The sequence below is a fragment of the Myxine glutinosa genome, chromosome 2 (genome assembly GCF_964187855.1).
Source record: "Myxine glutinosa chromosome 2, kmMyxGlut1.1, whole genome shotgun sequence".
Lineage (NCBI taxonomy): Eukaryota > Metazoa > Chordata > Myxini > Myxiniformes > Myxinidae > Myxine > Myxine glutinosa.
This window is the reverse complement of record NC_136262.1, coordinates 198,397,749-198,423,338: the sequence shown is the minus strand read 5'-3', so window position 1 is coordinate 198,423,338 and position 25,590 is coordinate 198,397,749. Positions and strand designations below refer to the sequence as shown.

The following is a 25,590-nucleotide window of genomic DNA, read 5'->3' as shown; positions in this document are numbered from 1 at the left end:
ATCTAATAGCATATCTCATTCTTTCATGAAGCATTAAATTGTCTCATTTTAATGATTTTTCAACCCGAATACCTGCTGTATCATTTTCCTGTGCCTATTGCAGTAATAATATTTTGCAGTTCTACTTTTAAAAGTCTGTTTTAAGAGAAGTATGCCTGGAAGCCGGTTTTTCTTCCTGGGGTTACTATTACTATTTATTAGTCCCACATCGGTTTCTTCGGAGGGTACTATAGGTTTGCGCTTCGTCGGTCTGTCTGTCTGTCTGTCCGTCCCACCTGTGGTTCTTCCAGACTTTTTCTCCATACCCTTTAACATGTTCAACTGAAACTTGGTACATGGCTTAATTATGATAAGTTAGAGAACATTCTGTAGGTTTGCATACCTAAAACAATTTTTCCTACTGTATATGCCTCACAATTGCTGAGTGCTTAGAACAACAACATTAATTGGGACCACAAGGGGACCTGTGTCATAAAGCAATTCTCACTGTGTGTTTGTTATCATTATTATAATATTATTAATTTGTCATATATTGTGACACATTTTTCTCGGAATCCATTACACCAAAAAAAAGTAAAACTTCACAGGATTGTTTCAAGTTGTGCAATATAGTGCACATCTTCCAATGAAGCTGATTGGTCCAAAGGCTTAGTGGCCATCATAGGTTTTAGAATTGTTTTATTTTTCAAAAATCTTCAGAAAGGTTGTACCAATCAATCCAAAGAGCTTCATAGATATCATTGATGGACTGGCATGCTTTAAGTTTGAAGTTGTTCCATTAATCCAAGATGGCTGCCATTTACGAATCAAAATGCTTACCATTTATACCCTTGCAGACTATCAAGACCAAACCCCCCTCCAAAGATATGGATACAAGCACAAGGAACTTCAATACTGTGTAGTCATCAGCCAGACGTTTCTGGAGGGGAAGGAACGTGAGCCTGCTAACAAAGATGAAGGTGTACTATGCAGCAATAATCTCCATGGTGCTGTACACTTCTGAGAGTTGGAGTTGGAGTTGGAGTTGGAGTTGGAGTTGGAGTTGGACTTGGACCTGGACTTGGACTTGGACCTGGACTTGGACTTGGACTTGGACTTGGACTTGGACTTGGACAAAGGAAGAGAAAAAAAACTTGAATGGTTTTGACAGTCAATGTCTGAGAAAAATTGATTGGGATTTACTAGATACAGAGAGTAACTAACAAGGAAGTAAGCATAAAAACTGAACAAAGGAAGTTAAGTGAGCTTGCCAAAGAGCAGTGTCTAATATGGGTTGGGCATGTGTGGAGGATTGTGGGGGATAGGATGGTCCTCAAGGTTGAGAGATGGATGCCACAAGCAAGGACACGAAGAGGAAGGCCAAAAAGACGATGAAAGGATGGGGTTAGAGAAATGGTTAATCAGCGAGGAATCCAATACCCAGAGATGGAGGCTCAGGATCGGAGGCTTTGGAGACTAAGGATCCACAGAAGGGACGCTTTGTCGGACTACCAGGATCGTATTGGATGGAAGCCGAAAATTCATTGTATAGAAAGCTCACCACACTTGCCAAGTGCAGGTTTACAAGAGTGAGGAGACAAGGGAACGAAAACTACACCAGTCAGTGGAGAAAAACAACTTTGAAAGCACTTGACAAAACAGACAGCCTCATTGCTAACAGATATTTTAATATAATAACACCTTACCAAGTCTTGTTCTTAACTTTGTGATAGTATTTCAAAACTCTTGTATCTAACTAGTTTAAAAGGATTACCAGATGTCAGAGTATTGAAACTGCAATTACATTGAGTATATTGTAGCTCAGGCAGTGCCTAAGATGTAGCATCCTTCACAGCTCCGTTACACATGCTCGGCGGCAGGCTGCCTGCCATGGCAGAAGGAGATTGACGTCATTGAAGAAGATCTAATGCTCATCCAACGTGTGCAGAAAACTGTCCGTGCTGTAATGCCACGCACCGGTGCTGAAAAGTAAGCCAAGTTACCTGCTTGCCACTCGATACTGATTTTGCTCTGCACCTTTTCTCATCATACTAAAATATGAAATTTGGTGTCTGTCTGTCTATGCATGTCAGTGGCCGATGCATTGTCATTACCTATCCAGTCTCAACCTAACTTGCCAGGGGACGTCGATGTCATTGACGTAAGACATGCAAAGATTGTACCTACTAGGTGTGCTCCTCCCCAGCCCTCAAGTAGTTCTGAATGTGTGGCCAACGAAAATTCTCTTCTTAAATGTGTACTGTGTAGCGCCGCTCCCGGTGGTGGTGGGTGGCGGTATTATGAGTGACTCTTCAGAGCCCATAACTGTATCACGAGTTAGATGCTTCACGTTATTTTCACAGTTGCTTACTTAGCCCATGCTGCGTTGGACTCGACTGCAAACAATCTGTAGGAATTCCCATGTTTTATTGCCTTTTTCCACCTTAAAAAAACATCATGTTAAGGTGTATATACATTGCACCTTTAGCACCTTTCCACACTATTGTGGTGATTTTCCAATAATGAAATATTTGGTTTTTCTCCCCCCCCCCCCCCCCCAAGCCCTCTCCCTTCCACACATCTCCCTGCTCTCAAATGTTGTGTTTGTGTGCTTCCCCTTCTCTCCCCATCTTGTCTTCCGCTCCCTCTTTTTATATATTTTATTTGTCTGGTTGATTTGTTTGTGAAGTAAATATTAGCTCTTTCACGAGCCTCGACTCAGTATACAAAAAAAAAAGAAAAAAAAAAGTAATAACAATAATGATAATAGCATAACAGTAATATTAATGTTATTACAAAATAATAACAATATTAATAACAAGAAATATGTCGTGCATAGCAAGATACTTGCGAAATCCCTAAAATAAGTTGTTGGCCTATGATGAACTCAAACATAATTGGTGGTTTAATTCAGTGACCTGGTATGCAAATCGTCTTAAAATTACAAGTCAATCAGATGGAAATTGAGGATTTTATAAATCTGGCCTATGTTGACCTCAACAATACTTGGTGGTTGAATTCAGTGTCCAGATATGCAAATCCTCATCAAAATTTCAAGTTCATTGGATGAAAATTGAGGATTTTAGAAACTTGGCCTATGTTGACCTTTTGGCCTATGCTGACCTCAACAATACTTGGTGGTTGAATTCAGTTTCCAGATATGCAAATCCTCATCAAAATTTCAAGTTCATTGGATGAAAATTGAGGATTTTAGAAACTTGGCCTATGTTGACCTTTTGGCCTATGCTGACCTCAACAATACTTGGTGGTTGAATTCAGTGTCCAGATATGCAAATCCTCATCAAAATTTCAAGTTCATTGGATGAAAATTGAGGATTTTAGAAACTTGGCCTATGTTGACCTTTTGGCCTATGCTGACCTCAACAATACTTGGTGGTTGAATTCAGTGTCCAGATATGCAAATCCTCTTCAAATTTCAAGTTCATTGGATGAAAATTGAGGATTTTAGAAACTTGGCCTATGTTGACCTTTTGGCCTATATTGACCTCAACAATACTTGGTGGTTGAATTCAGTGTCCAGATATGCAAATCCTCTTCAAATTTCAAGTCAATCGGCTGAAAATTGAGGATTTTAGAAATTCGCCAAAGTTGGTGACCTTTGGCCTATGTTGACCTATTCACTTTTTGACCTTCAAAACAATAGGCTTCTTGCTTATGACAAACTCTACCATTTAGTGGAGTTTAGTGAAGATCGGTTGAAAATTGTGACCTGTAGGCGATTGACATAGAGATATATTTAAAATAATGCACAAGACCAACCAATATACTTGTAAAATCTTCGATTTTCACGAGTAATAACAATAACAACTAGAACGCCTCAGTAGAGCGCATACTCCCGCCGTGGGTCTAGTTGGAATAGTACGATTTCACAAAAGTTTGAGGGAGTAGTTCAGTGACAACACAAGACAAGACAACACAAGACAGCCACTGCACAGATATATATATATATATATATTTAGAATATATAGAAGATAATGTTAAAAAAACAAGGCAATTTCACTTACATTTTCGGATTCAGCGTTCAATTCTATATAAGTGAGTGTATTTTGAGGCATGTGTGACTTCAAATAAAATTGTAAGCCAGGAAAACGTTCGTTTCATTCCTTAGGGATACAACATGTAAAACTGGCCCAAACGTCAAAACAAAACTCGCTCATTTTAAGTCGTACAAGCTAATGCGACCACTCATTCTTCTGGGAAGAATCCCGTGCACATGCTTGTCACACTTATAACTCACCTAAGTCTTTATAAGTTCATCAAATAGTGACACCGCGATTGACATTCGCTGAGGTAAATGTTGATATCTCTTCTGAGGTAAAAAAAAAAAAAAAAAAAAAAAAGGTTTGAAGCATTATACGTATCAAACGATACATTTTATGAAACGGGGAAACCGAATATACACTTTGGTCTTTTTTAAATGACAATGTCTTTATTAGAAAAAAAAAAAAAGAACCTTTTAGATGACGCTGCTAACAAAATACACCGCTCTAACGCATAACCACGAGTTGAAACTACATTTATAACAAATATGAAAACTATTTTCATATCACAATGTTAAATATAGAATATACTGTATCTATATATCCCCTCTCTCCTCCCCTCCCCCCCTCCCCCTCCCCCCTCTTCTCCCTCACGTTTATACACGGAATGCCGGGTACTTCCCCCCCCCCCTCTTCTCCCCTCCCCCCTCTCCATCCCCCTCCCTCCCCCCTCCCCCTCCCCCTCCCCTCCCCTTACCCCTCCCTCCCTCCCCTTCCCCTCCCCCTCCCCCATCACCCTCCCCCTCCCCCATCACCCTCCCCCTCCCCCCTCTCCTCCCCTCCCCCCTTCTCCTCCCCTCTCCCCTCCCCCTCCCCCCTCTTCTCTCCTCCCCCCCCTCTTCTCTCCTCCCCCCCCTCTTCTCTCCTCCCCCCCCTCTTCTCTCCTCCCCCCCCTCTTCTCTCCTCCCCCCCCTCTTCTCTCCTCCCCCCCCCTCTTCTCCCCTCCCCCCCTCTTCTCCCCTCCCCCCCTCTTCTCCCCTCCCCCCCTCTTCTCCCCTCACCCCCCTTCTCCCCTCCCCCCCTCCTCCCCTCCCCCCGTTCCCCTCCCCTCCCCTTCCCCCTCCCCTCCCCTCCCCCGCCCGGCAATGCCGGGTACTTCTGCTAGTAGAAGATAATATTGAAAAAAAAATGAGCCCTATCTTCCAATGGTAAACAGTCCTTCAAAAAATTCCTGGATCCGGAATAATATCCTGAACTTCACCAAAAACTAATCAATTCTTCCTTATCCCAAGGGCAATCATCCCACCGACTTTCATCCAAATCCGTTCAGAACTTTTCCAGATATCTTGTTCACAAACACACGAACACACACACGGACACGATCGAATGCATTACTCCCTGGCGGGAGTAATAATAATACTTACAATAAAAATAGGACCACTGGACCTGCAGCTTATATGGGTACTAGCCTAATGTTGTAACCCAAATTTTGTAGCATTCTGACTGGTGGGTCTGGAGAAGAAGATTTTTGAAGGAATTTACTAAGCACACCATTTTGACCTACGTAACATCACGTGACCAGAACGAGCTTTGCAATGCCTGTTACCAGTCAGGAGCAGAAACTTGCTGCCAAATGTCAGCTGGATTTGGCCCAGCCGTTTGACCGAAGAAGTCGAAAAAGGAGACGGACAGTTGGATGGATGGACGGTGCACCATTACAATACCTTATCTGCAATTCCTATTCCAAATAAGCTAATAATAATAAGGATAATAACAAAACCCCCATCCCACCCACCAGGTGCTTCTAGTATTATATTACATAACCCTTTTAAAATTTGCGTATGGATCTGTGTTACGTGTTGATCTTTAAAAAATAATGTTGTTATCAACAGTCAAGATTTCTGCACATTGTTGCTTAACCGCAACCTATGACATCTTTCAGTGTATTAAAAATATATATATTAGAAAGTTAAAGAACAATGGTTAAGTTGTTGATCTCGGCCTTGAACTTGTTGATCTAGGCCTTGAACAGCTGCAGATTGGAGATGGTGGGGAAAGCAGGAGGAGGCAGCTTACTCCAGAGATTAATGGTGCTTAGAAAGAAAGAAGATGCATCTTGATTGGTTCTTCATATCTGGAAGGACACATGGTGGCTAACTGAAGCCAAGCGAGTGGAATGTGGACTCGTAATCATAGGAGAACTGCAGATGATTGTTCTGCAGAACAATGGCTATGGTAATAATGGTAGAGGAATACTGTACATAATTTTGTCCTTTTCACCTGAGAAGGTAGAGAATGTTTTTTCCAACCTTGACCCTGCTTCGATAACGGGCCCATGTTCTCAGATCCTGCTCTGTTGCTCTTGCCTTTCTGTCTGCGCTCTTCAGCCTATCCTCCTTTGGCTGATTCCCATTGCAGGGACGTCAGCAGACATCACTACTGCATGCCAGAAGGATACAAAACAAGTCCTATGTCAACTACAAGCCAGTAAGTACCCTTCCAGTTATTAGCAAAGTAATGGAATCGTCAATTGCTGCAGATATCAAGTCGTCCCTCTCTTCAAAGAGCCTGGACCCTGAACATCAGCTTAGATTCCGTTTTTGTCACTCAACTCTGAGCATACAGGTGTTCCTTTTTCAGCAATATTTGATGGTCATAAATCTAAACGAAAAGGTCAGGACACATTTTGGGAATTCAACACAGCATCCTGCTCTACTTGTCAAGCTCACTTCCTGTGAAATACAATACCTGAGGAATACTTCATTCCTGAATTTCTGACTTCCTCCACGTGTGTATTCAATATGTTGCTATCAATGGAACCCTTTCCTCTCTTCTCACAGTGAAAGCTAGAGTGTTCCAAGGAATTGGCTTGGGCCCAGTTATGTTCCTTCCTTATCTACATAAATGACCTCTGATTCTCTGGCGAACCTTGTTTTCCTTTTTGCAGACTATACTAGTCATGTTGGTGATTACCTAGCAACCATCTATAACGTTTAGATAAAAGGCATAATGAACAACAGAGTTCAAAGTAAAACACTGGTATTTCATTCTTTTTTTCTGCCATGTTGCAGGTGGAACTTTAGCGTGGGCCAATACGATGTGATGTTTTGCCGAGGAAGCCCGAGTGGCTTCGACTTCATCCCCGGCACTGCACGAGGTGCTTGGCCTGGGTCCATTTGCTCTGAAAGAGGCACTGAGCCTAAGCGTGAGCTCCAGGACCTGGGCATCCTCCTGAAGTTATCTGTGCCTGATGGGAAGATCATGGCTTTGACCAACAATGGGGAGATTGACTGGCAGTATAAGGTATGAATTTCTATTGGTTGCATGCTTGCTCGGTTGTGAATTATTTTTTTTGCTCTCACTTTTATTTCTAGTAGAGATGTACCGGACATCAATAACTGTTACTTTTCTTGCATAATCTACTGCTTTTGTTCTACTGTTCCCCTCCGCCCCTCTTAGTGTTGAACTTTCACCCTCTATCATTTTGCTCGTTTCTGTAGGGAAAAAAGAAGTAAATTATAGTAGAGTGCAAGTATCTTTAAATCTCTTATAATAAATAGAGGGTGTGTGGCTGTAGCTATGTCGCCAATATTCACTCGTTGATTAGTCGCGTTATTGACCAATTGGCTGTGCTCATTTCTCCCCTCACCCGTTGATTGGTTGTGTTACTGACCAATTGGGTGTGACCATTTTTCTCAGCATCGGTATTCACTCGTCTGGTCATTGTACTGACCAATGAGGTGTGACCATTTTTCCTAGCATCATTATTCATTTTTCTATTGGTTGTGGCACTGACCAATTGGGTGTGACCGTTTTTCCCTGCATCATTATTCATGTTTATTGTTATCTCGTCTGTCCGCATCAGCAACAAACGTTCCATCTAGGTGGTGCAGCCAATCGCACACATTCCTAACCTCATGTTTCCTCACCTTTCACCGCGTTGATTACAATATTGGTGATTACGGGTCGGCATATTTATCCCATGCTTACCTCGCTTTGTTACTCATCCTGGTGATTACTATATTGTCCGCGGTGCTATCCTTAACAATTTTACGTTTCTTTAATACCCCGGACACGAAGCAGCCATTCGTGGTCGGTGGGTCGACATGGGTACTCGCACCTGGAAGGAGGGGGATGCCCGCTAGTATACAGGGAGTCCCTGACTGGCGAATACCTGGACTTACGAACCAACCTCCATATGTTATGTTCTTTTTTTTTTTAATGTCCAAGATGAACGTTTGCTCGTATATACTGTCATGTGACTACCCTGTAGTGAACACCGCAGGGCGACACGGATGACCAAATGAGCTTTACTCCCAGGCGTTCAATCCAAAATGACGGTATTAGTTACACGCAAGGGAAAGGAGGATGACGAACTTACCTGGACGGCTTCCACCCGATTTCTCCTCACCTGGATAAATTAACTCAAACCACACAGAAGTAACATGTACAAAAATACTGGCTTTATTAAAGAAAATACCGGTCACAAAGAATGCACGATAAAAATAATGTCTTAACTGGAGCGCTCCCATACAGTCTCAATTGCAAACAATGGGAAAAATAACTGGAAAATAATTATGTGCGATTTGTGGCACTTAGCTCTAATCGGCTCTTGAACCTCGTCAGGAATCGTCCCAGGCCCGCGTCCTTGTGTGTGAAAACCGCAGGCTGCACTCCGGTGGGTGCCAACTATGCCTCGCCGCGTGGTCCGCTCACTCCTGGCTTTGTGTGCAAAGCGAACAGGCCTTGGCGCGCATCTCGCTCTTCCAGACGCGCTTGTCCTCACAATCTCGTTCACCAACACCAATGCCAGACGATGCAAGCCAGCCACGAGAAAAGACGAAAAGGAGCAATGTCGGGACATGACCGTTCATCATCAAAGCCAGGACTCAAGAGGACGAAGAAGAGGAGAGCGGAAATCAAGAGGAGAGAATGAAGCTAAGAGCGCAAAATGTCGGGGAGACGACTACTCGCCACCAAACCCAGAACATGCGAGGAAATAAAGGGGAAGAAAAAATCTTGGTGTCTCAAGGAATGTCCTTCGCTCAAGAGCCCCAATGTCCAATGTCCCTCACTCAAGAGGGGAAAATGTCAGCCAGAGCGCTCCTTTTTCGTCAAGGCTCTGTCGCCATCTCACGACGTCTCCGTGTCCGCTCCTATTAGTGAGTCTCATCTTACCAGTCCTTGCGCCAATCAAATCCCAGACCAATCACTGCTCTTCGATGCATGGCTTCACGGACCTTTTGTGCCTGTGTGCTCACCAGGTCGATGTTATCCGCGGTAGTGCTCAATGTCCTGTTTTAGGTTGGTTTTTATTTAGTGTCATAAATGGGTGACTTCTTATTATGTGTGTGTTCTGCTGGTGTCATAAGGAACAGAGGAAAAAAATAACAGAGGCAATTACATACAGGGGATTAATTACCCATAATCCCTCACTATTTAACATACCCCACCCTCTCATGGGGACAAAAATATATGCTCTTCCACGATATACGGACGAAACAAATTTCCTATTACATGGGGTTTCTTCTTCTTCTCAACAGTTGGAGCACACCACCTATGCAATTCTACCAGCACTAAGGTAGTGCCTACCCCCAGCAAACGTAAAACCTCCCCCACCCCCCCCCCCCCCGGAACCATAGCCCCCACAAGGTTCACTGCAGGCGCTACCATTCCAGTATTAAAACTTACCGACTCACACTTAATTAGTTTATGAAATAAATCAGGAGGGTTGTGGGAAGTGAGCCACAGCTACTTACCTATCGTCCGTAACGTTCTACCCCCTTCAGCAACAATTTACATTTCAAATATTTACAAAACTTGAAGTCCTTGCTCCTATCTCCTGGGGCAGGAAGAAAATGTCAACATGCAAAAAAAAACTACCTTAACCACAAGACTTATCAGAAATGCCAAAATTCAATAAAACATTTGTACAACCCCAGTCTACAGACCACGTCCCCCGTTGGATGCCACAATACGCAATGTTACCGGCGGGGCCATCCCAATGTACCCCAAATTTCTGCGGGCCCTGTCCTGGTGTTACAGGTGAGTGACATGGCTCGGTGGATTTCTCCCCCATTCACTCACACAAATCCCATAACCTTTCACACACATTTCAGATAATCATCAAAGCATGTATTTCACCCCCTGCAGGACCATGGCATAGATGTCATTACACATGTGTGTGTGTTTCTACTAGGCAGCGGGGAGGTACCATACAAGCAAGATGGTGGGGGCGCTTCAAGCTGTGGTGCCCGCAGTCCAAAAACAAGTTGCCCGACTTACGACTTCTTCACCCCCACCCCTCCCCCCTTTAACTCTTGGCCCCGTGACAGCCAAACAGCTCCTTTAGCTGTCATCCCACCGGGGAGGTCTCCAGACCAGGCTTCATCGCCTCAGGCTTTCACACAGCCTCACGGGTCGCCAAGGGTCTCCATAACCGCAGGGCGCCCCACCAGACCCCACCGCTGACGGGCTCCCAATTTCCCGAGACCACTGGCTGCCAGGGCCATTACCGCAGAGGGGGCCACAGTCACCGCTCCTCCAGAGCTGGATCCGTACCTGCGGACACACACCTTCCCCACCCACAAAATCCACAAAAACATTTTCTCCCCCGCTGCCATTCAATTCTCAACCACATTTCCATAAAACGATGTCACACAGAAAAAGATGCTGCCATGGACTACTTACATGTGAAATCCCCATTCACAGTTTTAACCACATCACTCCATCATAAGTCTCCATTCTCACGACCACACAAAAACACAAAAACCTCGACACATAAACAAACGCCACCCACAAGACACTTTTGTGGCACACATACTGTACCAATCCCCTCACCGACCATGCCATCACTCTCACGTGCCCCCCATTCCAAATTACACATGTCCCAATTTATGAGCGAGTAATGAACCCTGAGACGGTAAACATCAAGGCACCTTACCTTTACCTTGATGTGCTTGTAGTTGCAGGTTGGTCGGGTCCAAGAGTGCCATCCACCCTACTGAATCCCAAAATTTGTCCCAGAGGCCCCCATCAAATTTCAAAATTTCCCTTTTTATCCGACTGTACTGGCATGCATGTCGATCCGCCTCCTCCGGTGATCTTTACTACACTACTACATTTGGCTATGACAGCACTGCCCCTCTACCGTGCAAGGGCCACTGGGATAAGTTGAGCAGCCAAAACGCCAACATAGCCCATGAATGTTCATAAGGATGTGACCCACCATCCATCCTTCGGCCCCCTGCGAGGAACACGCCTCCACTCGCCCCAGCAGGCCAATGTGGTGAGCACCTGCCGCCAACTCCGCCATTCCTAAGGCCTCGGACCTGGGAGGCACAGTCACAGTGTGTGGCATCCCGACAGCCACGTCCCCTGCACCTCCACATCATCCCCCAGTCCGACCACATGCAGCCCCCAGTGCCCACCCACACTTGACCATGCCCAGGGTCTAGCAGACAGCCATGCTCCACCAGGAGACTCAATCCCAGAAGACACGGTCCGCACACCTCGGACACCCATAACACCACGTTGACCTCCAGACTACCCAACTACATCACCACAACCCCGCATTCAAAATATTGGCACCGTCGCCCCCGCAGCCAGTTGAAGGCTGTGTCCTGCTACTCTATCCATTTTTGTCCCAGCCTCCAACACTTTGGTCTAACACACCTGGATCAATAATGGTGCCACTGTGCAGTGTCCACCATGGCCTCTTCACAAAATTCACCCTTAAATTTTGCAACTAACCCACAGATTACTCGTGCCAATTCTTTTTCACAATCCACTATCTTCACCAAAGAAGGGTGCTTCTCCATACACCTGCCAGCCGAGCAGTTCCCCATATGCTCGGCTCGTTCCAAATTCCCAATTCCATCCCATGGGTCTCTTCCCAAGCCGAGAGTCCACAAATCACAACAGATCATCTGTGGAAGATCATGCGCACACCATTATGTTCCACGGATGCCCCAATGGTTGTCCAGTAGGCTATAACATTCCTGTCCATGCGGTTCGACCCAAGTCCACAGACCAGCACAGCATGGCAGGTCAGCACATGCTGGCTGTCCCAGAGTCTCAGGGAGAGGCTGTCAAGCCGCATGCCCAGGCGGTCACCACATCAGGCCCTTGATGGCCATCCGTGGTGCCGCCACCAAAGCGCGACCTACAACACCTCCCCCTAGTGGTCCTCATTATACCCCATACCAGGTACCTGTGAAAAACCACCTCGGACTCCTCCCACTCCTCAAACTCACTCCTCCTCGATCCAGGTCTTCAAAACAGCTGTTCACCACCATCTCTTATCTTCCCCCATCCAAAACCTTGATCTTTTCTATCCCCGTTAATTCACCCCAGATACACTTTTTTGAAATACTGACTTCTTCCCTGGAAGTCCTAGCAGTGTCCATGTTTTTTTTTACCTCTCCCATCCCCCCCCACACCCCCCCCCCTTCCCACGCCTCCTCCCCCCAATCCCTCTACCTCCCACAGATCTCCCGATGTCCCTGCTTTCAAATGTTCTAGTTGTGTGCTTCCACCTTCTAGTTGTGTGTTATTCTGCCCCTCCATGCAGCTGTTCCAAATTTACAATGGGGGCCAGCTTTTCCAAGGCTCTATCTCCCAGATCCTCCATGTCCGAATCTAGCTCAGAGCCAAAACACATCCCCCCTGCGGAAACACATCCAGTTTCGGAGCCTCTTGTACGAAATTGTTGTTCATGGTGAGGGTCCCCTCGGTCACTTTAATCTCATCCTGGGTACACTCCATGAACCGACTCACCTCATCCCCCAGACTCTCTTGGACCAGAGCAACCTCTTCCTCGATGGTACTGTCCAAGGTTTCCAGCCGCTGTGTCCAATCATTCTCATCATCATCATTATCAATCAATTGTGGCCCCAACAGGTCTTTATCTTTACACACCCGGTCCGGTTCTGTTACACGGACCTCAAATATTTTTATCCCCTGTTGCTCCACACCACGGCCCGGGTGCTGCACAAGTCCCAATTCCTCTTCCTGTTGTTGCATTGTGACATCCACACCAACCCGACAGCCTTTCACGTCTTTTCGAGTTAAACATCCTCCATTTATTTTCAAACATGTCGTCTCCTGTGCCCCAAGTGTTTCAGCTTGGGTGTCACACTCTTCCATTCCCAATGCCATCTCTTCCCGTTTTGACTCCAATTCTGTTGCCCATGGCTTCTCCTGTACTCCAAGTTCATTCTTTTGTTCTTCCTTTAATTCACTCGTCCAACCATCAATTTTGTCACTCATTCCTCCCATCTGTTCCCCATTTTTATTAACATCCTCTTTTTATTTTTTATACTTCATGGTTGCCGACAGGCGTACAGTGTGGTCCATCTGTCCATGGAGTGTCCCACTGGTGTAGATGAAGGATCACAGAGGAACAGCAGAAACAGAGGGGGAAACAAACAGCAGGACCGAGGGACAAAATAGAGGGAGACAGACAAATAAAGGATGCAGGTAAGAATGAAGGGTAGGGAGGACGCACTGGTGGACAAGATGGACGAAAGAGCAAACTCTCAGGAAGGAAAAACTGGGAATTTGGAAAGGGTGGGCTTGGGGGTGGTGGGTGAGGGGTTGATGGTGGTAGAGAACTGAGAAGGTCATGGTTTTGGATGGGGGGGGGGGGGGTGATCTGAGATGGTGGTGAACAGCTGTCTTGAAGACCTGCAGGGAAGAATGAGATTGAAGAGGATGTGGAAGTTGGTCCCACAGGTGGAATAAAAGAGGAACAAATGAGTGAAGGTGAGCAATGATCCTAGATTTAGGTTGTTTCACCGGAAGAGGGTTGATGGTGGACGACGAGCGACTTGCAGAAACCTGGGGTGGACAAAGCACGAAAAGGGCAGAGGGTGCAAGACCAGAAAGGGGGCGGTACCGAGATGAAAGAGTGACCTCCGACGTTTTCCACAGCATCAAACTGAGCAAGATGAGAGGCAGGAGCGCCAGCCCTCTATTCCATGTGTACGTATTACCCTCTATTCCATCGATTTTTGTCACTCATTCCCTTCATATCTCTCCTCATTTCCCCTTTAAATCCATCAATTTTGTCACTCATTACCCTTATTTCTCCCCTCATATTATTTTCCAATCGTTCACTCTGGACATTCATTTCTCCCTTCATTCATTCCATAAACATTTGTATCCAGTCGTGGTTGGGCATCGCAGCCATTCCTGGCACCCCAGGCCCCAATATTATGGGGGAGGGGGTTCGAACGCTCGGGACGGGGAAAGTTCCACTCATATCCTCTAATCCCTTTACCTCCGGCTCGCTTCCATACTCTTCGGGATCCCCTACCCGCTCAGCCATGCCGTTCATAGCCGCCATTATGTGCTGGCAGGCGGTTTTTACCCTCGCGCGTATTTTGCCTCAGAAAAAAAAAAAATTAAATTTTCCGAAAGCGTGATGTTTCGCTTTGTACACCAATCGACGAAAAAAAGTTTGACACCCTGGCACTACGATTACCTCCCCCTCGACAAGGGAAAGACAATCGTTAAACATTTTGCTTCCGAAAGCTTAGCGCAATTCGCCCTCAGAGGGTGTCGAACTCGCAACCTTCAGACACCGAGTGTCCGAGGTTCGAATCCCACTCTCCTGACACCAGTTGTCATGTGGCTACACTGTGGTGAACACCGCAGGGAGACACGGATAACCAAACGAGCTTTACTCCCAGGCGTTCAATCCAAAATCATGGTATTCGTAACACGCGAGGGTATGGAGGATGACAAACTCACCTGGACGGCTTCCACCCAACTTCTCCGCACCTGGATAAATCAACTCCAACCACACAGAAGTAAAATGTACAAAAATACCGGCTTTATTAAAGAAAATTCCGGTCACAAAGAATGCACGATAAAAATATAGTCCTAACTATATTTTTGTCCTAACTATAATCTATAGATCGCCCCCATAACTATAGATCGCCCCCATACAGACTCAAATACAAACAATGGAAAAAATAACTGGAAAATAAATGTGTGATTTGTGGCACTTAGCTCTAATCGGCTCTTGAACCTCGTCAGGAATTGTCCCGGGCCCCGCATCCTAGCGCACGAAAAACGCAGGCTGCACTCCGGTGGGCGTGAACTAGGCCTCGCCACGCGGTCCGCTGACTCCTGGCTTTGTGTGCAAAGTGAACAGGCCTTGGCACGCAGCTTGCTCTTCCAGCCGCGCTTGTCCTCACAATCTTGTTCAACACCAATGCCAGACAATGCGAGCCAGCCACGAGAAGATGAAGAGGAGCGATGTCAGGACATGACCTTCGTCGTTTGGCGAAGCGTTACTCTTTCTTCCGTGAGATGTAAAGAGTCTGAGCGTCACATGGTCTGCAGTATCCTGTGCACTGTACACTGCTCACAGCTGCATTCATAGTGCCACATATTTTACCGTGACATCAAACCCTATTCATGGCTGATAAATGTTGCAGTGATATTCCTGAAACGAAGAAAAGCAGAACCTTAACATTGGAGACAATACTGGACGTTTATAAATACGATCTGATAAAGGTGAAACTCCCTCCTTAATTCGACATTCACTAGACCTTAATCATTCGATGATTGGAACAATGAAAATCCTTATTTTTTTCTCTCTCTGTTTTGTGTTGTTATTGTGTTACTTATCATTGCATTTTATTTATTGTTGTTACAAAAAGGTAGTTAAAGGTAAAAAAAACATATGGGAAAATATTTTAATTTGCCTCAGTGACATGGTAGCATAACGTACATGTTGTAGGGTTCCGCAATATTTTCCGACTTGCGTACCAATCGCATTTCAAATGGACTGCAGGAACTTTTAACCTTCTAATAAGTCAGAGACTTCCTGTGTAGTAATTGAAGATGTTGCAAAAGATCCAGCAGTTTTTCACACACTGTGATATTGTATTATGAAAGGTTGCTATTCCATTGTTTCCTAGAAGGGCTAGAACCATATTGATGCCATCTTTTGTTGGAAGCCCTGAATGAATGGATCTTCTCTAATTAATTCATTAATTCATTAATTAATGAATGAAAAAAAAACAAAAAAACATTGGTCTGCAAGCCTTGATTTAAAGGACATTTGCATTTTCTGTCTGTGCAGTTCGACAGCCCGGTGGCAGCAGCCTGGTTACTGAAGGGCGGTAAGATATTTTCCATTAGCCTGTTCGACCAGTCCAATGTGCCTGCCTTGGACCCCAGTCAAAAGAGACACTGGTGTAACCAGGAAGAGGGAGAAGAGGATCTGGTTGAGCAGGCCCGGAGTGTAGTGGAGGCGAGTGTTTACCTCGGTATGACTGACTGACTTCACCCGCTTTTTTGTTGTTATAACAACTATAACCATTATTTAAAATATGTATTTGCTTCATTTTGGTTTTTAGTTACCATGTATACATAGCTGTCAACCCAAACCTGCTTGGAGTGAAAATATTTAATTAATAGTTGTAAAATTTAATATCAATATATTTAATATTAATAGAACAAAGCAACCATTTAATTGTCAACTGCTTCTAAAGGCAATAAAATAGAATATAATTATTGAATTACTGTGAAATATATTAATTTATTGCAGTGAATAAACACTTTTATATATCAGAGATAATGAAAACTATCTTGGCATAGACAATGAATGCATGTGTTTTGCTACATTTATACTCATTTTAAAACTGCAAATTGGTCATGTACAGTCACGTGAAAAAGTAAGTACACCCCATGTAAAGTTTTGACTTTTTCAACATATTTCAACATACAGCTATTTGATCTTCATTTCAACAATATTGATAGATAAAGGTGATATAATATAACAAATATCATGAAACATTTACATTTTGTAGTCCATTGTATAATTTAAATAAACATAAAATTTCGCATGTGCAAAAAGTAAGTACACCCCATGAAATGTTTTTAAAATCTTTTTAACATATGTGGACATATCAATATTTGATCTTCATTTAAACAGTATCTACAGATAAAGGTGATCTAATTGAACAAAAAACAATGAAAAATTGACTTTGCAAGAATTTATTCAACAAAAAATTGTTCCACAGCATGCACAATTGCATGCACAGCTCGTTTCAAATCCTCCCACAACATCTCGATGGGATTTTGATCCGGGCTTTCACTTGGCCATTCCAGAACCCTCCATTTCTTTCTTTTCAGTCATTCCTTGGTGGGTTTACTGGTATGTTTAGGGTCATTGTCATGTTGCAAGGTCCACCTTCGGTTGAGCTTCAACTTTCCGACAGATGGCCTCACATTATCCTCAAGCACCCTCTGGTACAATTAAGAATTCATTATGGATTCTATGATGGTGAGCTGCCCAGGCCCTGGTGCAGCAAAGCTGCCCCAAACCATAATATTTACACCACCATGCTTTACAGTTGGTATCAGGTTCTTGTGGTCAAATGCTGTCTTTGGTTTTCGCCAAACATGTCTTCTGGTACTGTGGCCAAATAGCTCTACCTTTGACTCATCTGTCCAGAGCACATTGTTCCAGAAGTGCTGGTCTTTGCCGAGGTGTTCATTGGCAAACTTTCGTCTTGCCCTGATGTTCTTTCTGGACAGCAAAGGTTTCCTCCTGGCATACCTCCCATGTAGATCAAATTTGTGCAGCCTCTTTCTAATGGTAGACTCGTGCACTTTGACATCAACAGTGGCAAGAGCTACCTGTAGGTCCCGTGATGCCATTCTGGGGTTCTTAGAGACTTCTTTCATCATCTTGCGGTCTGCTCTCGGGCTGAACTTGCTGGGGCGGCCTGGCCTGAACAAGTTGGCAGTTGTTTGGAATCTTCTCCACTTGTAGATGATCTTCCAGACAGTCGAATGATTGATTTCAAATTGTTTGGAGATCTTTTTAAATCCCTTCCCAGACTCGTGGGCATCTATAACCTTCTTTCTGAAGGCCTCAGAGAGCTCTTTTGATCTAGGAATGGTGACGCCGCACACTTCAACAACAAAGAGCAAACCAAACTAAATGTCTAAGGTTAAAATAAGACAGGTTCCTCAAAGATCCTCTCAAACAATGTTCTAATCATTTGCACCTGAGCTGGTGCACCTGATTCTAATTTTAGGTATTTGAAGTAGTGATAAATGTAGGGGTGTACTTACTTTTTCCACAAGCGAAATTTGCATTTATGTTTATTTAAATTATACAATGGACTACAAAATGTAAATGTTTCATGATATTTGTTATATTATATCACCTTTATCTATCAATATTGTTGAAATGAAGATAAAATAGCTGTATGTTGAAATATGTTGAAAAAGGCAAAACTTTACATGGGGTGTACTTACTTTTTCACTAACACAATTAACACACTAATGTAACTAACACAATTTAACTTAAAACTCACTTCAATAGACAAAACAAATTTGGTTCTAATTCTATATATACAGGTACTGTATATAATACTTACCTTTTTGCTCGTGGTTTTTTGCCTTGCAAATGCTGTAAGTAGGGATCTTGATCTTTTCAAAGCTCTTGTGTGCATATTTGTTTTGATGTGTCTTCCTTGATGTTTGCAGCTGATTGATCGATTGCGCAAACTGTGCATCAGAGTAAGGCTTATTTGTTGAATTGAACACGAAACATGGATATTTCGTTGTCCATTCTGGATTGAGCTTTGTGTCATACTTCGCGGCACCATGATACTTCTTAATCATTGGTTATTTTGATGTTGAAGGACCATTAGATTCAGAGCCGAATGACAACGAAATGGCTCGCTGAACTGCATGGACTAGTGACAGCGTTTTTTGTTGTTTGGCAACTCAGCTGTTTTGACTTGGGACGCGTCTAATGACTTTGGGTAAAAATACTTATCGTTTCGAAAAAATATCTAAAGCGTGAGATTTCAGTGGTCGGCCGTGAGAGCATGACATGCCAAATGTGTGAGAGTTGACAGGTATGTGCATATGACATACAGTACTTGTATCTTATAAACTCAAGGCAATATACAGTCGTGGCCAAAAATATTGGCACCCTTGCACTTTTTCAAATAACGCACCGTTTCTTCCAGAAAATTGTTGAAATTAAACAATGTTTTGGTATCCACATATGTATTTCTTTGGTTTTCAGTGGAACAAAACAAAAAAGCTGAAAAATTACTAAATCTTAGCTTATTCCACACAGACATCCTAAAATGGCCCGGCCAATATTATTGACGCCTTTTAGAAGTTGTGAGAAATAAATAGATTTCAAGCAGGTGATTCTCCTTTACTTTGGAATTCAACTCACCTGTGGTGAGTTGCAGGTGCCTGCAACATAAAAATCACCCAATCAACCAGTTTAAATCGAGGAAAGGAGTCATTCTGCTGTTTTGTGTCACTGTGTGTACCACAATGAGCATGGAGAAAAAGAAAGAAAACCAGAGAATTATCTGAGGATGTCACACATGATTGTAGCCAAGCATGGACAATCTCAAGGCTACAAGTCTATCTCCAGAGATGTTGGTGTTCCTGTGTCCACCATACGCAATGTTATCATGAAGTTTAAGGCCCATGGCACTGCAGCCAAACCTCCCTGGACGTGGCCGCAAGAGAAAACGCGATCGAAGATTGCAGCGAAGGATTATTCAAATGGTGGAGAAAGCACCTTGATCAACTGCCAAACAGATTCAGGCTGATCTTCAGACACAAAGTTTGACAGTTTAAACTTGCACCATCCGTCGCAAACTCAACAAAAGGGGGTTCTATGGTAGGAGGCACAGGAGGACCCCACTGCTAAAAAGCCTGACTGGAGTTTTCCAAAACACACCTGAACAAGCCAAAATCCTTCTGGGAGAATGTCATGTGGACAGATGAGACCAAAGTATAGCTTTCTGGTGAAGCACATCATCTCTATGTTTACAGAAAACAAAATGAAGCCTTCAAAGAAAAGAACACCTTCCCTACAGTCAAACTTGGAGGAGGTTCAGTGATGTTTTGGGGTTGCTGTGCTGCCTCTGGCACTGCGTGCCTTGAATGTGTGCATGTCATCATGAAAATCAAGAGATTACCGAGGCATTTTGAAGCACAATGTTCAACCCAGTGTCAGAAAGCTGGGTCTCCATCAAAGGTCATGGGTCTTGCAGCAGGACAATGACCCCAAACACACTTCAAAAAAAACACCCAGGAATGGTTCAAGACGAAACGCTGGACTGTTGTGAAGTGGCCAGCAATGATTCCAGATCTAAATCCCATTGAACACCTGTGGGGAGATCTGAAAACAGCAGTTGGGAGAAGGCACCCTTCAAATCTGGGAGAACTGGAGCAGTTTGCACAAGAGTGGGCCAAACTGCCAGTAGAGAGGTGGAGGAAGCTCATTCATGGCTAAAGGAAGCACTTGATGGCAGTTATTTTGTCCAAAGGCTGTGCTACCAAATATTAAGTCCAGGGTGTCAATAATTTTGTCAATGCCATTTCTTTTTATTTTCTGATTTAAAAGGACATATTAAGTTCTGAATCAAAAACAACGGTTCTGTAATATTAACAGTGAAATAAAGAATTGTGGAGACCAAATACTTTTGTCAATTTCAACTTATTTTCAGTGAAAATTGTGACTTATTTAACAAAGTGCAAGGTTGCCATTATTTTTGGCCACGACTGTAAATCATGATTTTTTTTGATTTTTTTTTTGTCTACAAGATTGAGGCTCATGCAAGAGCTAACATTAATGACAAAAAAAAACACAAACGGACACGTGCGACGAAATAAAGAGAGCGGGAGACAAGATGGGGAGAGATGGGGAAGCCCACAAGTACAACATTTGAGAGCAGGAACATCGGGAGATCTGTGGGAGGTAGCGGGCTTGGGGGGAGGAGGCGTGGGAAGGGGGGCAGTGGGTGGGAGAGGTAAAAACACTTGGACACCGCTAGGACTGCCAGGAAAGAAGTCGGTATTTCAGAACAGTGAATCTGTGGTGAATTAACATCAAGGTTTTCGATGGTTGAAGATAAGAGATTGTGGTAAACAGCTGTTTTAAAGACTTGGAGGGATGAGTGGGATTGAACAGAGTGAGGGAGTTTGTTTCAGAGGCAGGAGAAAATAGGAATGAAAGAGTGAAGGTGAGCAGAGAGTCTTGATTTTGCCAGTTTCACTATAAGAGGGTTGCAGGCAGATCTTGTGCGACCTGTAGGAGTATTTCGGGGACAGAGCACAGACAGGGCTGGGGGTCTAGGCCAGAAAGGAGTCGGTAGAAGACAGAAAGACCACCAACCTGCCTGCGGTGAGTAAGTGAAAGGCCCTCACAATCGGCTTCATCGCGGGAGATTCCGATGATTCTGAAAGCTTTGGTTTGAACAGCGTGAAGCTGAGCCAATGAGTCTGAAAAGGTCCATTGAGTTAGTTGAATTGAAATCATTCCGTGCCAAACAGGCAGTTTTTTCTGACTTTGGCTGCGTGGAGAGCTTGGGAAAACACACGACCTCACCGGCAAAACCGGAAACGGAAGTCCATGTTGCATCCTCAAGTCTATATTTCGTGACTGCTTAAGTTTAGGAGTAAGTATTTTGTCTGATGCACCTGGGGTGTCTGGAAACGTTTTTTGTATTAATTCGATTTATAAGGAAGTTGGATGCAGGATGAGGCCATTTGCTCCATTAAACCTGTTCCACATCAGCACCACATTAATTAAATCTCAGTTTATCAACCTAAATTCACTGGGGATGGGGATCTGGAGATGGGAACAGCAGGGTAAGCACAGACATCACCAGGGTGGCTTTCTACAGGGTGATCCATAATAAAGTCTTCATACGATGTACTCGTATTTCAAATATAGAAATACCACATTGTTAATGTAAATAAACCACCAAAATATTTTTTTCCTGAAGGCCATTAATACCATTTTAATTTGTGAACATCAAATTTCAACATGAGCACCTTCTCAGCACATTGTTCAATCGTTCAGAAACATTTTCCACTGAACACCTGAAAAACTGCTGTAATTAATCGGCAAAGACTTTGCAGATATAACTTTCCATTCAATCCAAATGAGCACGTTTGCTGGCAGACACTTTTTTTCTCCATCCCCACAAAACAAAACCGCACAGAGTTAAATCAGGACCCCTGGATGACCGCTCTATTAGTCCTTGTCGCCCGATCCTTCTGTCAGAAAAGTAGGCATCCAACCAATTACAAACTTCAATCTAAAAGTGTGGGGCACCATCTTGCATAAAAATGCTTTCATCTGTGTTGTCCCATTGCTGAATTTTTGGAAGAAGACAGTTTTGAAGCAATTCCAAATGTCTCTGTCCGTTCATTGTATCGTGGAGGATGTCCAATGAGTCTGAAAAGGTCCATTGAGTTTAAAAAAAAAAAAACCTTTAGAGGCCATTTTTCCCCGCAAGCGGGGGTTGGCCTTTTTCGGGCACCGTGGTTGTTGTTGTTTTTCGGTCCCCTTTTTGGAGCAATGTTTTACGGCCGGATGCCCTTCCTGCCGCCAACCCTGTTTGTCGCCTTTTACGACAAGCAGGGAATTACCAGTGTACTGGTACTCAATTAGCCGACCTCGGAAGGATGACAGGCTGAGTCAACCCCCCTGGCGTTAATTCAGTGATCGACCAGGATTCGAACCCAGGATCCTAGGATCCTAAGCCGGCACCCTAACCGCTAAGCCAACGCCAGGCTCTAATGAGATTAGTGAGGTGTGTGTGACATTACGACATCCCAGCAAGTTAGTTGAGTTGAAATCATTCCGTGCCAAACAGGCAGTTTTTTCTGACTTTGGCTGTTTCCAACTGTCATTTCCTGCAGTTATGCTTGTTGACAAAACCACCAACATGGAAAACAGCCTTGTCAGATCAGATAATGGTATGTAACGCTCATGGACAGTGATCAATCCACTGAAGGAAATGTTCACAAAACTCCATTTGCTTGTCACAATAATTTGGCAACAACTGCTGAACATAACGGCGTTTGTATCGTTTCAATCCTAAGCTCTTCTTCAAACTTGCCTGAATTGCACCATCACTCATTCCACTCACCCTCACCGCTTGTCTGATCGACTTCTCTGTGCTCCTTTCGAACATGTCTCGTACCTGGTGATTCACAAGCAACACAAAGGTCAATTTTTCTGATTATCTCACCATGGTATGTCTTCCTGATCTTCTTAATGTCCTTGACTGAACCAGTTGTTCTGAGCTCAACCAGATTTTGATGTTCACAAATAGTCCAATCAAAATATGAAAAAAGGGGTCAACCCAAAACAAATTGCCACAGAATCCATTTTACCTGCATTTAATTTGGAATAGCTCACAAAACAACATATTAAAAGTATAGGAAAATCTAAGTTGTGGAACAGTGCCTAATTTGCAGAAATTAAAAATGGCTGCCATTCAAACTACTTTTGCCTATATCTCAGGATCTGAGACTCGTGGAGACTTAATTCTGGTGTCTATACCCATGTTTTCAGAGTCAAGGAACATGTTTATAACAGTATTTATAACATTGGGTCATTTGTTCGCGTCTAATTTGCATAAATCCAAAATGGCCACTGTGACAAATTAGCTTAACCCATATCCTGTAACTAATAATGGTTTAATTCTGGGTTTGCACTTGCTTTTGTGTCAAGGAACACAATGAGAACAATGTCAATAATCAAAAGTTGTTGTCATTAAGCATCAGCACAGGCCCAATTCGCATAATATCAAAATAGCCTCCATTGATAACAATCAATCAACTATATTTCAGGTCAATGAAGACATTATGAATAAATGAAGATGCTGCCAATAACATTGTAGAATGCTTTTAAGGGATTGGTGGTGGATTTTCTTCTTGTCTCTTGATTTCAGATTAAATAACGATGGATGAACCCCAATGTACCCTCTGCCATCAACTAATATCCAAAGACCAAGAAAGTTCTACTCTCACTCAAAAAGGGTGTGACGGGATCAAAAGAGCAAGTGAAGAGAGAGGCATGGACACGAGTACCATACCTGGACAGAAGGTTCACAAGAAATGCCGACGAATACACCAACGCAAACTGTATAGAATCATACAAGCGAAAGAGGGAATGTGAGGCTGAAGGTCAAAACCAGGCAAGCCATACATTGAGATCTACAGGTTCCCCATTTGAGTATAGTGAACACTGCCTGTTCTGTGGTACAGGTGACAAATATGGTGGGAAAAGGGTGGACTTTAAATTGATACCAGTCAAAACATTCGACTTTCAGACATCAGTATTACACACATGCACAAAGAGGAATGATGAGTGGGCCCAGAAAGTTAAAGCTAGAATAGACCATCAATGACCTTCATGCAGCTGATGCCATCTACCACCAAGCTTGCAGTGCTCAAAAGCAGATTTCCGAACTCAAAAGCAGATTCCTCAGAAGTATCTTCCTAGTGATGGTAGATAAGCAAAATTTCCGAACTCAAAAGCAGATTTCTCAGAAGTATCTTCCTAGTGATGGTAGATCTGCAAAGCATGTCAAACTGGGAAGACCACAAGTTGAAGTACAAGCAGAAGCGTTCATGAAAGTTGTTGAGTACTTGGAGGAAAATGACGAGGAGCAAACCACCATACATGACCTCATAAAAATGATGGGCGACTACTTAGTTGACACTAACGGTGAGCCCTATAGCTTTCCCCATATGAAGCAACAGATCCAAAAGCAGTTTGGTGACAAGATAATAATAACTGAAATAGACGGGAAGCCAAACGTTGTCACCTTTTTGAGCAGTGCACAAAGTATAATTAATGAATTCCACTCACACCAGGGACACCCAGAGAGCTGCGAGGAGGAGAAGATGAAAATAGTACAGGCTGCTGCAAAGCTGATCAAGAATGACATGAAATTTGTCATCCAGCAGAAATACTGCTATCCTAAGTACGAGGAAATGGCTTCAGTAGAAGAAGCCAACTCATTCCTACCAGCATCATTGAGGATTTTCCTCCAAGGTCTATTTGCAAGTACAGATGCAACACAGGAGATGGCCTCAATAGGTCAAGCGATGTTCCAGGCAACTCGCCCACCGAGCAATATTTGCACCATTTCAAATAGGCTTAGGAGACCAGCTACATCACCACTTTGCTTCCAAGTTCCTCATTGACACACTGCATAAGCATGGTTTTACCTGCAGCTACCAAGAGGTCACAACGTATGAGCGCAGTGCAGCTGTCAACAGTGGGGTAGAGATTCCCAATCTGACACCAGACAACTTCATACAATATGTTGCAGACAACGTAGATCACAACATCCGTACCCTAGATGGTCACAACACTTTCCACGGAATGGGGATAATAGGCACGGTAACTCCAGGTACATTTGGTACAAAGATCTCGCGGAGATCTCGCGAGATCTTGGAGACGGCGGCAGGGATTTTCGAAGCTCCACACGGTCTCCACGTTTTTCGAAGTTAAGTCTGTTCACAATTGTATTTTGTCGAAACTGTATTTATCTTTCGGTGTGTGAAGTTATTGTGTGCAACTTTGGTTGTTTCTCGGTGTTTATCTTTCATAAATTGATCGTCTGTTTGCCGTGTCGGGAGCAAGGCCTTGTACAGTGTGCACTGTACAACCTTGAGGCTTTGTTTTTCTCTCAGTGGTCCGTCGTTTGTGATCCAATAACTTTCGTTCTCTGTATTCCCAGGCTTTTCACCCATAGCCTACTTCCTTGTGTAAATCTCAACTAAAAAAAAAACA

At 43.7% G+C, this 25,590-nt stretch overlaps 2 protein-coding genes across 4 annotated transcripts in view; one reads left to right on the top strand and one right to left on the bottom strand.

Moving 5' to 3' along the window:
* ST3GAL5 (ST3 beta-galactoside alpha-2,3-sialyltransferase 5) overlaps window positions 1–25,590 on the bottom strand; it is a 1,112,943-nt gene that overhangs the window by 119,565 nt on the left and 967,788 nt on the right. The window lies entirely within an intron of this gene.
* The window catches only part of EIF2AK3 (eukaryotic translation initiation factor 2 alpha kinase 3), an 82,405-nt gene that overhangs the window by 14,417 nt on the left and 42,398 nt on the right, over window positions 1–25,590 (top strand). Inside the window, exons 4-7 of one of the 3 annotated variants that reach the window (XM_068106489.2) lie at window positions 1,835–1,968; window positions 6,399–6,467; window positions 7,052–7,283; window positions 16,078–16,264. In XM_068106489.2, the coding sequence (XP_067962590.2) occupies window positions 1,835–1,968; window positions 6,399–6,467; window positions 7,052–7,283; window positions 16,078–16,264 (622 nt within the window). Of the gene's footprint in view, window positions 1–1,834; window positions 1,969–5,415; window positions 6,216–6,367; window positions 6,468–7,051; window positions 7,284–16,077; window positions 16,265–25,590 lie in introns of those variants that run through there. The other 2 variants (XM_068106492.2, XM_068106491.2) reach the window with 2 other exon arrangements.